The following is a 14,649-nucleotide window of genomic DNA, read 5'->3' on the forward strand; positions in this document are numbered from 1 at the left end:
TGTCGTGGCGTCAGCCTAGCTCACAGCAACCTCAAACTCCTGGGCTTAAACGATCCTACTGCCTCAGCCTCCCATAAATACGTTCACTCATAAAAAGCTTCCTTTTATAGATACCCTTTCACTTGCCCAGTGTGCTCAGAACCTAACACAGTGCTAAGCACACAGTAGCCACTCAGTGAATGTTATGGTTGACCAACAAGGTTTGAAAATGACCAAAGACAGTAACAGAAAGACAGTGCTGAAGTTATGGTCCACAGGAAGGAAAAAACTCATTTACAAATGTGGTGGTCCATCTGCCAAAAGGCAAACAAGGCATACCCTTAAACAGAGGGAAGCTTTGAGGTTTAAACAAAAAATGAAATTTTTTAAAAAAAATTCCAGATTGTTTTGAAAGTTCAGAACAGCTAATTTTAAAGTTATTTAAAATATTGCTTATTGACATAACAGAGTAAAATGTTGAAATTATCATATAAAACATTTCTGTTAATTTCCAACAGAGGTTAGTAATTTGCTTGGTAACAGTTTCTGAAATCACTGATACATATTTTAATTAACTACATTGTTTTAAGGTTCTGAATTAAGTTCATTCCTATACTTGATCAGGTGTAGTCTGCAAGTTTACCAATGTGTATGTACAGTCTAGAAATGAGCCTGTTTTCATAGCAGTACCTGTATACACACTGTGTTGTTTTGTGTCAGGGTATAAAACTTGTTCTTTGGTCACATTAATGGGAATGACCATTTATGTATATGAACACACATGTATGTATATGACCCATTTTTTTTTTTTTTTTTTTTTTGGAGACAGAGTCTCACTCTGTTGGCCTGAGTAGAGTGCTGTGGTGTCAGCCTAGCTCACAGCAACCTCAAACTCCTGGGTTCAAGCAATTCTCCTGCCTCAGCCTCCCGAGTAGCTGGGACTGAAGGCATGAGCCACGACACATGGCTGGTTTTTTCTATTTTTAGTTGTCCAGCTAATTTCTCTCTATTTTTAGTAGAGACAGGGTCCCGCTCTTGCTCAGGCTGGTTTCCAACTCCTGAGCTCAAGGAATCCTCCCACCTCAGCCTCCCAGAGTGCTAGGATGACAGGCATGAGCCATCACGAGCAGCCTGACCCATTTGTATGTTTATATATATTATACTTGCTCCATCTATTTGATTAACATAGTAAGAAAATGAATAATGGAAATAAACATCAAAATAATTTTCTTACTATAGAAAAAAATAAAAGAATCTACAAATCTTTATTTTATCAGCTAATTGAATATATGTCAATCCCCTTATAAATCCAACGGCAGCTTCCTTTCAACCCAGGTAGATATAGCCAGTGCAATCCCAGCTCAACTTGCTCCTGGCCACATGCCTTCTCTTTCTGATACGGGCTCTGACTCACGTTAAAGGAGCCAAGGTAGAGCTGAGTTTGGAAAGTAAAATCAATCAGGAATCCCATACCACGTCCCTCCACCTCCTAAGTCCCTCCAGCCTAGGGAACCTCATCTTCCCATTGGTTTTCCAAACTCCATAAGTGGACAAGCACTACCAGTGGGTCAGGCTCCACTGAAGTATCCACTGTTGCACCTCAAACTCTCTCCAATCCCAGAGAGATCTACGTGCAAAGAGGGAGAGGACCAGTCATCCCTAGACAAAGCAATGCTACCAGCAAAGCTGTTCTTTTCACTTATAAAGGAATCCACAGAAATAAAATAATTCTCTTACAGCAATTCTCCTTCTCAATCCACTCGGTGCTAAGGATCCCAAAGGAGCGGCAGGCCTCCCCGTAGGCGGCCAGGGAACCGCACAACTGGAACTTCTGGTGGTTGTAGCAGCCATCCAGGTAGCAGGACTCGTAGAAAGGGAGGGGATCGAGAAGCCCATAGCAGGGCTGGAAGAAGCCCTTCATGTCGGTGAGCTTCAGGCAGTAGCCGTCGCCCTGCATCTTCTGGATGTGCACATTGTCACACGTGGCTGTGTACTGCGAGAACTGCAGCTCGTTGCAGCTGGGGGCGAGAGGTCTGGTCAGACGAAGTGAAGCAAAAACAGCCATCCGAGATCTCCAGGGGAAGGTAAATCACAACTGTACCTGTTTTACTACCCTTGAAGTTAATGCAGTGTGCGGATTCCAGCACTGATTAGCTATGTGACCTTTGGAAAGTCAGAAACTACTGGTCTCTCTACCTATCCCTCTAAGGAAGTGAAACGTGAGGCAGTGATTCTTGTTGCTTCCATCACTGAAATACAATGAGGGTAAAATAAATAATGGATTGGTAGCCAACGTGCCACATAAAAGGCAGATGTCGATAGAATAACAACACTTTGATATGATTGATATAATTGGTCTTATAACCATTAACAGCTATTGATATAATAACCAATAGCAATAATAATAGTAACGATAGTTGGGTGGAATTAAAGATTTCAAAGGAAGTCTACAAGGCTTCTAAACCAGTTCCAGTTTACCCATCAGGGACCAAAAGCAAAACATTTACAAGAAAATTGGTGTCTGGCTGATGTTAGTTTATAAAAGCAGGAAGGAAGGAAGGAAGGAAGGGAGGGAAGGAGGCAGAAAAGGAGGGAAGGAGGAAAAGTTCAAACGGAATCATGATTCCTCAGGAAGAACTGAGCCTTGCTTATCTTTGGAAACACCAGAATGGCTTAAATGTCCAAAGTCGTCTTTTTTCTCCCTGTGGGTCAAGGCGTGGCATTCTAGAGAGAGCATCGAATTAGGAATCCTGGAATCTAGTCCTGGCTTTGCCACTTACAAGATCTCCTCCTGTAAATCATACACTAGTTTAGCTTGTATTTCACCTGGGAAGGGAAGAGATTAGATAAGATATTGCCCAAGTTTCTTCCCAGCTTTGGGTCCTACAATTCACAGGATAGTCGAATATATGATACATTATTCAGTATCATATTCCAGAAATTCTAAATTCCAGAAGTTGAGGAATGTCATTTCTACAACTGGGTATTTAGCTATTTAAGCACAAGGGAATCGAGCCATTGTACAAGCAAAGAAACACCAGGTAAGAGAAGCATATCTATAGATCCAGAACGGTGTCAACACCATTCAGTAGCCCAGAGGGGCCCTAAATTAAAAACCTTTGGAAAACTTTAGATCACTTCGCTGGCCAGGGGAGGTGGGCCTGATAATAACCTTCCTGACTTCTATATAATTTTAAAAAGGCTTTCCTAATTCCCACCAACTTCTACATACACAAACACAACCAAGCCTTCTGGTAAGAGTCAAGGACACACAATTAGACCCAGCACTAGGGAGCAAAGAACAGCCCTTCTTCTTCTGAGTCAACTTTTAATTCCATTCCCAGCAGGGGTGTGTAGGTCTCAGGGGGGCAGCTGGTCAAGGCTGCAGAGTTCTAATCCTAGGCACGCTCTTCTGTTTAGCCAAGGGCTAGCTGACGTGGAAATTTATAGTCATATTGTCTAAGCCTGATTCCTTCCTCTGCAGTTCAAGAAATTACTGGGGCCTCTGATCATCAAAGCTCCAAAGACCTTTGGCTCAGCCCTGTAGGAGAGGAAGGACAGTGCTAATGAAAGCACTGTCCTCGTTTGTACCTCCCATGGATGTGGGGGGATTTGGGCCACCGAGTCTGGTGGCTGGAACTATGTGGACACTCTCACCTCTTCTGCATGCCATTGGTTTTCCAGCTTTGGGCCAGCACCACGCTGCTCACTACCGGCTTCCCCCGCAAAGTCACATAGTCATCTGTCAGGTCCCCATTGAAGTTCCCACAGAGGCCACACACTTTGTTCTGCAGCCTCTCACTGATGCTGATTTTAATGACGTTGAAACCATTGTAGTATATCTGGATGTCAGGGCTGGTGTCGATCACCAGAAACCCCTCGCTGCTGTAGATTTTGGTTGCCAAACCAGTTATAAATGGAACATTCACCTGAGTGCCATTCACCTGTTGGAGGGGGGAAAAAAGGGAAATGATTACCCCTTAGAGCAAGAGTTGGCACACTTTTTCAGTAAAGGGCCAGAGAAAATATTTTAGGTACTGCCAGCCTTATGATCTCTGATGCAACTATTATACTCTGCCCTAGTGGCATGACAGCAGCCACAGACAATACATAGCTATTAATAAATGATCATGGCTATCTTCCAACAAACTTTTATTTACAAAAACAGGCAGCAAGCAGATTTGGTCGCAGGCCATAGTTTGCCAACCCCCACCCTAGAGTTTAAGGGCACTCACTCATCTTACTGTCCACAGTTTCCCCAAAGGAAGCACACTATGTGGCAGAAGTCGGGGAGAGAGAGCAAGAGAAAAGAAAACATTAGAGAAGTATAACCCACAGTGGAGAAGTATAACCCACAGTGAACAGCTGAATTTTTGTATAAAACTTTCCCCAGCATAAGCCAATTACTGAAAATGAAATCCCAATCCTGCACCAAGGAGAGTCTAACACAGTTAAAATGAATCTGGGGATCATTGCCATGTTTATCGTTTTCTTGTTCATAATGTTCAAACTGGAGGTCCCCCCAGAGATCCTACAGGCACAGTATTTTCTGCATTTGTCATTTTCCTGCTTTATAACATTTTCTTTTCTTAGCCCTAGGGAATGAATATGACATGCTTTTCCTGTACTTACAAAATAACATTTTCACCCCCAGGTCATTAGTAACTTTTATTTCTTGTAAAAAAAAAAGAAAGAAAGAAAGAAAGAAAAGCATATACCTTGTTTAAAAAATGAGTCCTTAGGATTTTGGCTAGCTTGGGGTATTTTGCTCAGCAATAATGTCAGTTTTACTCTTTCAAATGGACATTTTTATCTTCTAGCTCCTGTGTTTTGGACTAATGCTTTTGTGTCTATATAGGCCAATTTGCAAAAGGAATGAGAGTGTCAAAAAACTGTAGTAGCTTTTATTGAAGTTAAAAACCAGGATTAAAATCCAGATTCTTCCTTTTAAGCTCCAATAACACCCCTGGTCTTTTGCCTAACACTGGATACTAAGCTATTTGATGTCTCTTCATATAAAGATACACTCAATGTCTGATTATCTGAGCAGGTGGAACAACACTCAATTCCATAAAACGTTGCTGTGGCTCTCCCAGCCCCCCCCCCATCTGTGCTCACAGCATTGGGCCCTGGCCCCATCCTTCAGGTCTACCTGCTGTAGCAGCCTGGTTTAGCTGAGAGGCTGGGGTCACTGCCAGTAGTTCATTAGAGCAGATGATCTTCTTAAATGGAAGGGGTGGGAGGACTCCAAGTCAGAGAGCCATATTAGTCATGGGAGTGTGGGGGGATTTGCATTTAGTTACATATAGGTCTAAGATTAACAAGACACCAGGCAATGAGCCTGTGGAAGAGCCAACCTAAGAGAAATTCACCATATTCAGCCTCCCATTTTCTTTCACTTGGTATGTCATCACTGGGTCCTCTGAAAATGCTGATGCTCCATCAGATTTTTATGTAGATAGTTGTTTTTTATAGGCAAATGCTTGCCCTCTCTTAGCTTACAGAAAGGATGGCAGAGATGAAGGGTGGGTCTTGCTACAGGCTGACAGAGCCAAGAACAATTTGAAAGGCTCTTAAAAACAAAGGAGATGCTTTTTGGAAATTAACTCAGAGTAAAACTGACTCATGTACCATTTCATCACCTATAGCTCTGTTGGCACCCATGCGAGCCATGACTATGCCCTGGCCCCTGCGAGTTTCCTGCAAGGCCTCTGGAACCCTCAGCGAAGGAAACGGGGCCATTCTTACACTTGTAGAATCGTTACGCTTTGATTCTTTAGAACCTGGTCAGCTGTGTTTGGCATACAGGAAGCAACAGCCTATTATCCCACCACCTGGTTATCTGGGAAAGGCACAATCAACACTCCACTGGCCAAACGCTCGTTTCCGGGGCCCGTTTCTTAAGAGTCCAAGCCAGGCTGGTCACCTTGACTGTGTTCCGGTCGTTGATGAGAATCTGCTCCTCGTTAATGTAGAAATAGACGGGCGAAATGATGGTGAGGTTGGGGGACGACCACTTGTCGAAGTTGATGATGAGCTGGAAGGAGATGTCGGGCAGTTTCTGGCAGATGGTGGACAGCACGAAGGCGCAGTTGGCCGGGAAGCGGAGGAAGGCGCCGTCGAAGGTGCGGAAGACGCCGCCGCCCGCCGCCAGGCAGTAGGAGGTCCTGGTGCTGAAGCAGCCGCGCACCCCGTTGCGCAGGGCGCACTCCTCGTCCGACTTGCACTGGCGTGGGTCGCACTGGATCAGGTTGCGCCGGAAGCAGCGGCAGCGCCGCGTGCAGTCGCTGTTCCAGAACAGCTGCTTGGGCTGGAAGAGAAGCACAGTTTGCATTAAGCTCAGGCCGTGGTCAGGCCGTGCGGCCCAAAGCCCAGTCCCCCTGGAACCTGCACCAGGCTGGGCTGGCCTACCTTTAAGGGGGTAGAATTTGCAACAGCGAGCAGTAGGGAGGCTGCCTCAATTCAAATGCTACGTCAGGTCCATGCCATTCAGAGGCTAAACAATAGGCAATTTAAACCTTACTGGTGACAATCAAGAACTCTGCAATCTTTATGGCTTAATTGTAGAACTAATCACAGCCAACCTGAATCTGCAGCTGTTAGAGGAACTAGGTGAACAGGAAAAATATTTGGTAGACATTTTTTTTTTTACCAAGGAATCACACTTCTAACAAGTACAAGCTCTGCTTCAAAGATGAAATTTAAATTCAGTCAAGAAGGATAAATTGGTTCTTCAAATCTTCGATTGTCAAAAGAAAATGATAACTAACTCTTAGGATCAACCATTTCAACATTTCACAATCCTCACCCTTCCAAACTTTTTCCTTGTATCTAGTCTACTTCTAATTTACTTCTGTTGGAAATAGCTTCATTTCTTTGCGTCCTGAATGTGAGAGAGCCAGAGAACAGCTAGGGGACCAGGGAAGAAAAGTTTTGGAATCAGACTGCCTCCGTTTCAATCCCAGCCTTATCTCCCCACATGCGCCATCTTGAGCAATGTTACTAACCTCCCAGAATGTCAGTTTGCTCATCTCTAAATTGGAGATAATACTGTCTTGCAGGGCAGTTGTGAAGATTAATATAAAGCACATTTCCGGGCATAGAGCAGGGACTCAATCAATAGTAGCTGCTGTTATTATTACAGGAGTGGAACCACTCATCCTCTTTCAGATAGTGAAGGAATTTTATACAATACCTACAACATAGCATCTTCTCAGTTGGAGGCAGCTATTATTCTCTATTCTTCCCCAAACAGGCAACAATCTGTAGGCACAACTCTACTTGGTAGAGTTTGTAGTTTTGATCTTGCACTTGCTCTAGACTGAGAATTCAGGAAACTGTTAGAAATTGGTAGAGATCGTCCACGTGGGATGTGGTCCTGACAGGTAGATTATGTCATAGAGATGTGGGCACTCAGTGCATTATCAACTGGCCAAAACAGTGCTATTCAGAAAAGATGTTTTAATGGCACAAAAAGGCATATGTTTCTGTCTGGTTAGTTTTCTGCTTTAACTATAGACGTATCAAAACTCTGGATGTCACCTATGGGTATGACTCAGATCCAAGGGTAAGTAGAAGGCAAGGTCTTCCAGGAAAAGTTTCCTCAATCTAGTGCACTTTAAGATGCTATTGCTGATTCTTTTATCCTTAAAGTGAACCAGTTCCTGGAACCAAGTCTTCTCTCCCTTCAGACCTGTAACATATTCTGGGTGCCAGCAGCTTCACAAATTGACTTCATTTCTGTTATCAGATTTATAGAATAACTGAGTGGATGGTCTGGCCTCTCTCTGATAAGAAGTCAGACTGTACGTTGGTGGAAAGAGAAAAATAACCTGATGTATGTGGATCTGATCAACGGTAAATAACTCATCCACAGGAGAACTTCATCATGAAATTAACATCACAGTAGAGTGGCTGGCCTGATGCCACTTTCTTTACCTTAATTAGACATGACGACAGCTGGGTGATTACCCTACCTGCTGATGGCTAGATGTGTTCTCTTTTTATTTCCAAAGAAATTCTTTGTATAAACAAGCCCCCAATCTTGTTTGAATGGTGGCAAGTAGATGTGGATTATTTGTTCTGTGAGTTTGCTACTTCCCAGATATAAGCTGTTGTCAAAACCCACTGACTTTCTGATGAAAAACTGATAATAATGTTTATCCTGTAGTACTAATAGCTGCCAAGAGCTATACCGTGCCTTTCCTGAGAGTTCCAAGGGCTTTTATATGCATCATTTCATTAACACGCCTGGATTTTTTATTTACAAAATGTTTCTCATGAGAATAACAAAACAACAATAACAATAGCAGCTACCAATTACTGAACAACTAGGTGCCAGGTATTAGGCTAGGCACTTGGCATAGCTTATGTATACAACAACCCCATTGAGCTGGTATCATTAGCCACATTTCACTCATAGGGAAATGGAAGCTCAGGGAAATGACACAGGTTGCTCAGTGTCATGCCTCCAGGGGTGGCCCAGCAAGGATCAAACCCAGGTCTCATTCATTAAGCCACACTGACACTCAGGATCCCTGCTGAGGGGTGCAGTACACAGTTGATAGATGGATACATTTTGGTAAATCTCCGGGCTGGTGAGCAGAGTTTAGAAGACTGCTTTCTGAGTTTTGAGCCTGGTTATATCTTTTCCCAGGTTACGAGAAAACTGAATTTATTATTATTTCCTCCTGCATGTTTTGCCTTTTCTGTTCAAATAATCAATATTTCTAAGACCTCATTTCAACATTACTTCTCCCAACAAGTCTTCTTTTATTAATTCTACTATTTTACTCCACTTCTTCCCTGTCTTTCTAATATAGCATGGAAATAAATTTTCCACTGAAAATGAAATCGAGGTTAACTTCCACATTCCTTTTAGTCATATTTATTCCCAAAGTAAAGACAACTTAGTTGTTCTTGAACAAGTCAATGCATCTTTGCAAAAAGGAGGTATTATTTATTTTTTGTCTAGTTGATTTCCAATTCAGACATTTTAATTAGATTTCTTTTACATGCTACTATTTCTTTTTCACTTAAAATTGATTAGTTCTGCAGGGTATTACTTTTCACTTGTTGATGTTATTTTGTAATTGTTTTTTTTGTTCCGTAAAGTACTTTTTTTCCTCTCTTCTGCACAGATTTTTAAGTTCCTTAAGGCAGGGAACTTGCTTTCTCATCCCTCACAATATCACCAGCATAGTGATTTACAAAAGCAGATACGTAATTATTTGCAGTTGTTAACTAACTCCCCAACACGAGGTTTTGATGTCATTTAAACAGAGAACGGGCTTGAGGCAGAACCATGAACTAAGTACCTTTTCTAGGCAAGAGCTTTTCTAGCTTAGTAATTATGGAACATAAAGAAAGATTGCAAAGTCCAAAAAGCAAAGTGATTTAATGAGCTAGTATGTTTTACCAAGAAACATCTATGAAGGGCACCTTCATCGGCTCTGTGTTTAAGCCCCCTTGGAGAGAGAAACAGAGGGTGGGATGTGGGGGCGCAGCAGTAAGCAGTCCCGACTGAACTCTGGGGAACGATGTCAGGGTGACAAATGGCATACGCAAAGAGGGTGCCCTTAGCTACTCTCATGGAGCTTCACTGGCCAGAAGAGGGAAGGCCACTTAGCCCAGCCTCAAGCTCTATATTTTCCAGTTAAAAACGCCCTTAGCTAAGACAGCTACAAATGTCAGATTCACAGCCACCATATTTCCAAACTAGAGCCGCATCTGAAGCTTTCAAACTAAGATTTACAGGAGAGGAAAGCAGAAGGAGGCACGGGCATGGCCGAGAGAAACACAAAATGGGAGTGGGAGGGAGGCGGGGCCTGAGACCTTGCTCACGCAGGGGCAGGAGGGCAGAGGGGAGGCCCAGACGCTCTCCCAGACCTGACACTCAGCGTGCAAGAGCCCGCGCGCACCTCCCTGCCGAGGTGCCCCACACTCTTGCAGCGGAGTGGGAAGGTTGGTCAATTCCGACCCACCGCTTAGAGGTGGAGGGAAATCTCACCGGCAAGGAGGACACGGCCGGCTCGCCCCCCATACCTCGTAGTATTTGCCGTCGGAGTAGCAGCCGCAGCTGTGGGGCAGAATGCAGCTCCTGCCGTCGAGGACGTAGCCGGCGTCGCACTGGCAGCCCTCCACGCAGTAGTGGTTGCAGTCGCTCTTCAGGCGGATGGCGGCGCAGCGCGGCTGGCAGACGCTCACGCAGCTCTCGTAATGGCTGTTGGGGGGACAGGTGACGGCTGGAACAGAAGAGAGCAGTAAAGACTTGCGCAACCACAAGGCGCCGCGAATGGTCTTCTCTGGGTGGCCATTGCTCGCCTACCCAGGGAAGCGGGAGGTGTGAGGCCTGCCACGTCCCCCTACCTGCCACGTCCCCCCACCTGCCACCTCCCCCCACCTGCCACCTTCCCCGTACCGCCCTCTGCTCGCGGAGCCTCCATCTGCCTCGTCACTGTGCGCCACGGAGCCAAGGTGCAGGGGGTGGGGGCCGGCGCCCCTCCCCTGATCTTTGTCCGGTCCTCAGCCCAGTGTTTGAGATCCTCTATTTCCTGCTACCTTAGGGCCACCGCCCAACACGAATCTCCACTTCACTTATGCACGTCACCCGATGACCTCCCCGGGCGCCCACTCTCCCTCCTGCCTTTAGGGCCCCCTCAGGTTGATCCCCCTTATTCATGCCTTGCTTCATGCCCTCAGCCCGTCCAAATCCCTCGTTCTTCTAGTCCTGGTCTTATCCACATGGCTTCCCCCTCCAACACCGTGCCAACTCATCTTGACCTCAGAACTTCTACAGAACCTTTTGTCAAACCAGCGGTCTACCCATGGTAGACCCCCGAGCCCCACGACCTCTGAGAAGACAAAGGTGCACTGAGCACGTGTGCAAACTGGCTCACATCAGTTACGTTCTGCCATTTTCCAAATGCATCTAGCTGCTTCCATGGAAGGTGGTTAGGGTCCTGGTGAGGGGCATGGGCTCTGGAGCCAGATGTAAGAGACCTTGAGTGAGTTTCTTAGGCTCTCTGGGCCTCAGCTTCCCTATCTATAAAATACAGATACCAACAGCACACACCTCATGGCTGGCTGCAAGGGATTAAATGAGTCTGTGTGCTTAGAACAGTGCTTGGCACATAAGTAGTCAGTAAGAATTAGCCAATCATTAAAGGCAGGGTTGCTTAAATAGTTTTATAGAAGACGTTATCTTAATGTACACTAAAAACATAACTAGTATTATGTAACTTCTACTCTATACCACATACAGTATGTATTTGGGGGTTTATTTTTACAATTATCTAGTGGTAACATGTACTTTTGGATTGCACAGTGCTATGAATTTTAACACATGTATAGATTCACATAATTGCTACCATAATATACTGCACATTTTTAAAAACATTTTTAGTTTAAAAGATAATACCTACATGTGGTGGAAAATGCAAACCATGCAAGTAAAAGTGCAAGGTAAAGGCAAGCTCTGATAGCAAATTATAGTCAATTCTTCCAGAAATTTTCTATGCATGTACAAGCACCCATTTGTGTGTATGTGTGCATGTGTGCACGTGCACAAGCACATGTATATCCTAGGTCCACTTTTTTATATAAATAAAATAAATAGCATAACATACATACTTTTTGCTCATTGCTTTTTCGTGACAATATTTCTTCCATTTAGCTGCAAATTATTGTTTTTACACTGCTGCATGGTGTGTGCATTTTATGTATTTATGCTGATGCTGCAGTGAATATCCCTGTACATACATCTTTGCCCTTGTGAGTAAGAGAATCTGTAGAATAAATTCCTGGGTCAAAGGATACAGATTCCACTGAACTGCCCTTGAAAGAGTCTGTGCCAATTTATCCTCCTATCAGGGCTATACGAGGTTTGTTTTCCTTCATCCTCATTAGTTGTTTATTACCAAACTTTCTGATTCTTAGGAATATGAAAGGTAAAAATGCTGTATGTGCTATCTCTTTATTTGGCTTGCATTTCTTTGTGAGGTTGATCATCTTTTTAATTTGTTTATAATCCATTCATATGTCTTTTTCTGTGAGCTGCCTTTTCATGTTCTTTGCACATTTTGTGTTGTTGAAATTTTTTGTTATTAAATTGTAAAATCTCTTTTTAAATTAAAATAGACTGTTGTATGTCATATGTCATAGAAAATATCATTTGTCTTTTGACTACTTTTTAAAATTTTTGTACATTTTCTATTTTTGATTACATCTTTGCCATGCAAAGATATCAAATTTTAATGTGATCAAATTTATGAAGTTTTCCCTTATAGCTTTGGATGCTTTGTGGAGAAAGATCCTCTCTACTGCAAGATTACAAAAAAAAAAAAAAAATCTTTGTTTTCTTCTGGTACTTTTATAATTTAATTTTTTATGTTTAACTTTTGTTCTGTCTGGATTTTAAAGTGAGAAATGAAGGAGGGATTTAGCCTTTTTCCAGCTACTTTTCCTTTGTCCCTTTACTATTTACTGAATAATAAATACATTTTCCCCCAGTGATTTGAAATGCCAGCTTTACCATATACTATTTTCTCTTTAGGGTTTGGGTTTGTTTCTGGAATTTCTCATCTTTCCACTGGTTGGTTCTTTCTGTTCATGTGCCGGTATGAACTTGTTTTATTTTTAACTCATTGAACTTGCTCAAGTGCCAGTATTCACAGGTACTGAAGGTCTATAATACCTTGTAGTATCTGGGAAGATGTACCACCAATTTAGAGATGTTCGTTGTTCTTTCAAGTATTTCAGATGGGTCCTATTTTTCCAACTACACTGTAAACACCATATTTTATGTTTCTGATTCTTCCATGGCACACAAAACAGTGCTGAGAACATGGCAGATGGTTAAGAAACATTTGGTTCTTGAAAACAAACTTTCAAATTCCCAATACTGATTCACTGCTTCTCTCTCCCCCACACATTAAGTGCTGAAAGCTGTGGAGCAATGACCTGGACTCTGCACCTGGATTTGTACTGTGGTCAAAAACATGTGCCTTGCCACGGCCGGCAGACCAACTTAGCCTTTGTGCCCTGGGTGGGCAGCAGGATGAATGGGTCCCCCTGAAAAGCAATCTAGCATAATAGGAATGGACAACGGCTTTGGAATCAGGCTGACCTGGGTTTGAAGCCTGGCTCTGCCACTGACTAGTGGTGTCAGTTTGGGCAGGTTACTTAGTTACTTACCCTCTCTAAACTTCTGATTTCTCACCTATAAAATGGGGACAATAATATCTATCTCATCAACTAGCTATTAAGATAAAATGAGATAGAATTTGTAAATATCTTCATACAGTGCCCACTCCTTCAATAAGACCTTCTGCTGTTAATGGTAGTAGTTGTAGGAGGAGGAGGAATTATTTTAAAAAATTACTCAACAAGAATTTATTGGATGTGCAGAGAAGTATGTAAGAAAACCCCTAATCATCAGACTTTAGACCCAGGACTCTGAAGTATTAAGAGTAAAAGCTGCGTCTGCTAAAAGGGAAACAAGGGTGGTGATACCCAACTCTGACTGACCACTGACCATACGGCAGGCGCTGGGTGTCCGGGTCAGAGGGGCAGCCCTGCACAGCAGGGACAGCACTGTCTCTAGAGCCACTTCCTAACGTACCCAAGCCACTTTCCTTGGGAAAGTTACTTAATTTCCTCCTCTAGAAAATGAGACTATGAATAGTACCTATTTTGCGGGGTAGGTACTCACTTAGCATCTCACTTAGCACAGGGCCTGGCAAACAGTGAGAACTGAGGAACTGTCATCCATCTATTTATTATGCTCTTCTCTTACTGCCTAGCACTCTAATTTAAGTCCCCCGTTAAGGGGCTGAAAGAATGATAGACTCAGCTAATGAATTTTAAGGAGGGGTTAGTAATTAAGACAATTTACCTTCCCTTCTCCCTCGAAGCCTATTTGTTCAACTTGGCTGAAGAGGTTTCCAGGGTGTTTACCAATTAGGTAATTGAGTAATAAATTATCCCATTGATAGGAACAGTCAAGTCATTGAAAAACACCAGTGTTCTACCTTGTTACCAACAAAGCACAAGCTATCTGGGTGGTGGGCATGTTCATAACTTTGACTCAAGCAGTACAAAAGCAATCCATGTAACCAAGACATTTGTACCCCCGTAATATTCTGAAATTTAAAAAAAGTAAAATAAAATAAAATGTTGTACATACACATCAAAAAAACAAAAAAAGCACAAGTTTAATGTGCAATTCTGGTTTAACCCCTTTTCTCCTAAAAGTGCCATCTCTCATACTTCAATGTGTAAATGTTGACTTGGATTAATTTTTAGTAGAATGGGAGGCGGTGGAGGCAGGGGAGGAGGGAAAGAATCAGTCCTGACCTCCCTTCCCAGAGGTTGGAGTCACATCAAAACAATTAACAAACAACCCTATTCTCGGGCTGAATGGCTGAGTTAGGACTCAGTGTCCCCCAGCTTTTCTCTGCTTCTGAAGCTCAAAATGGAAAACCAAGCTGCCTCCAACTGCACTCCACTCCTATCCCCCATCCCCACCCACATGCCGTCTTTAAAGTGTGTTTTTTCTCTTAGTTTAGGGTTTCTTTTTGCCATCCATTACCACCATCTCCTCCAGTGCTCTAACTTCTGGATCTTTGCCCTGTCCTGAAATGCCAAAGTAGAGCAAGGTCTGACACTCCT

At 43.2% G+C, this 14,649-nt stretch overlaps 1 protein-coding gene across 3 annotated transcripts in view; it reads right to left on the reverse strand.

The window, feature by feature from the left end:
• LOC123641241 (tubulin-specific chaperone cofactor E-like protein) overlaps positions 1-14,649 on the reverse strand; it is a 155,585-nt gene that overhangs the window by 18,664 nt on the left and 122,272 nt on the right. For 2 of the 3 annotated variants that reach the window (XM_045555792.1, XM_045555791.1), the window contains 4 exons: positions 10,024-10,223; positions 5,906-6,289; positions 3,637-3,923; positions 1,717-1,997 (listed from right to left, as the gene is read on the reverse strand). In XM_045555792.1, the coding sequence (XP_045411748.1) occupies positions 1,717-1,997; positions 3,637-3,923; positions 5,906-6,289; positions 10,024-10,223 (1,152 nt within the window). Of the gene's footprint in view, positions 1-1,716; positions 2,013-3,636; positions 3,924-5,905; positions 6,290-10,023; positions 10,224-14,649 lie in introns of all 3 variants that reach the window. The other variant, XM_045555793.1, reaches the window with a different exon arrangement.

This window comes from Lemur catta, chromosome 7 (assembly GCF_020740605.2).
Source record: "Lemur catta isolate mLemCat1 chromosome 7, mLemCat1.pri, whole genome shotgun sequence".
In the NCBI taxonomy this organism is placed as follows: Eukaryota; Metazoa; Chordata; class Mammalia; order Primates; family Lemuridae; genus Lemur; species Lemur catta.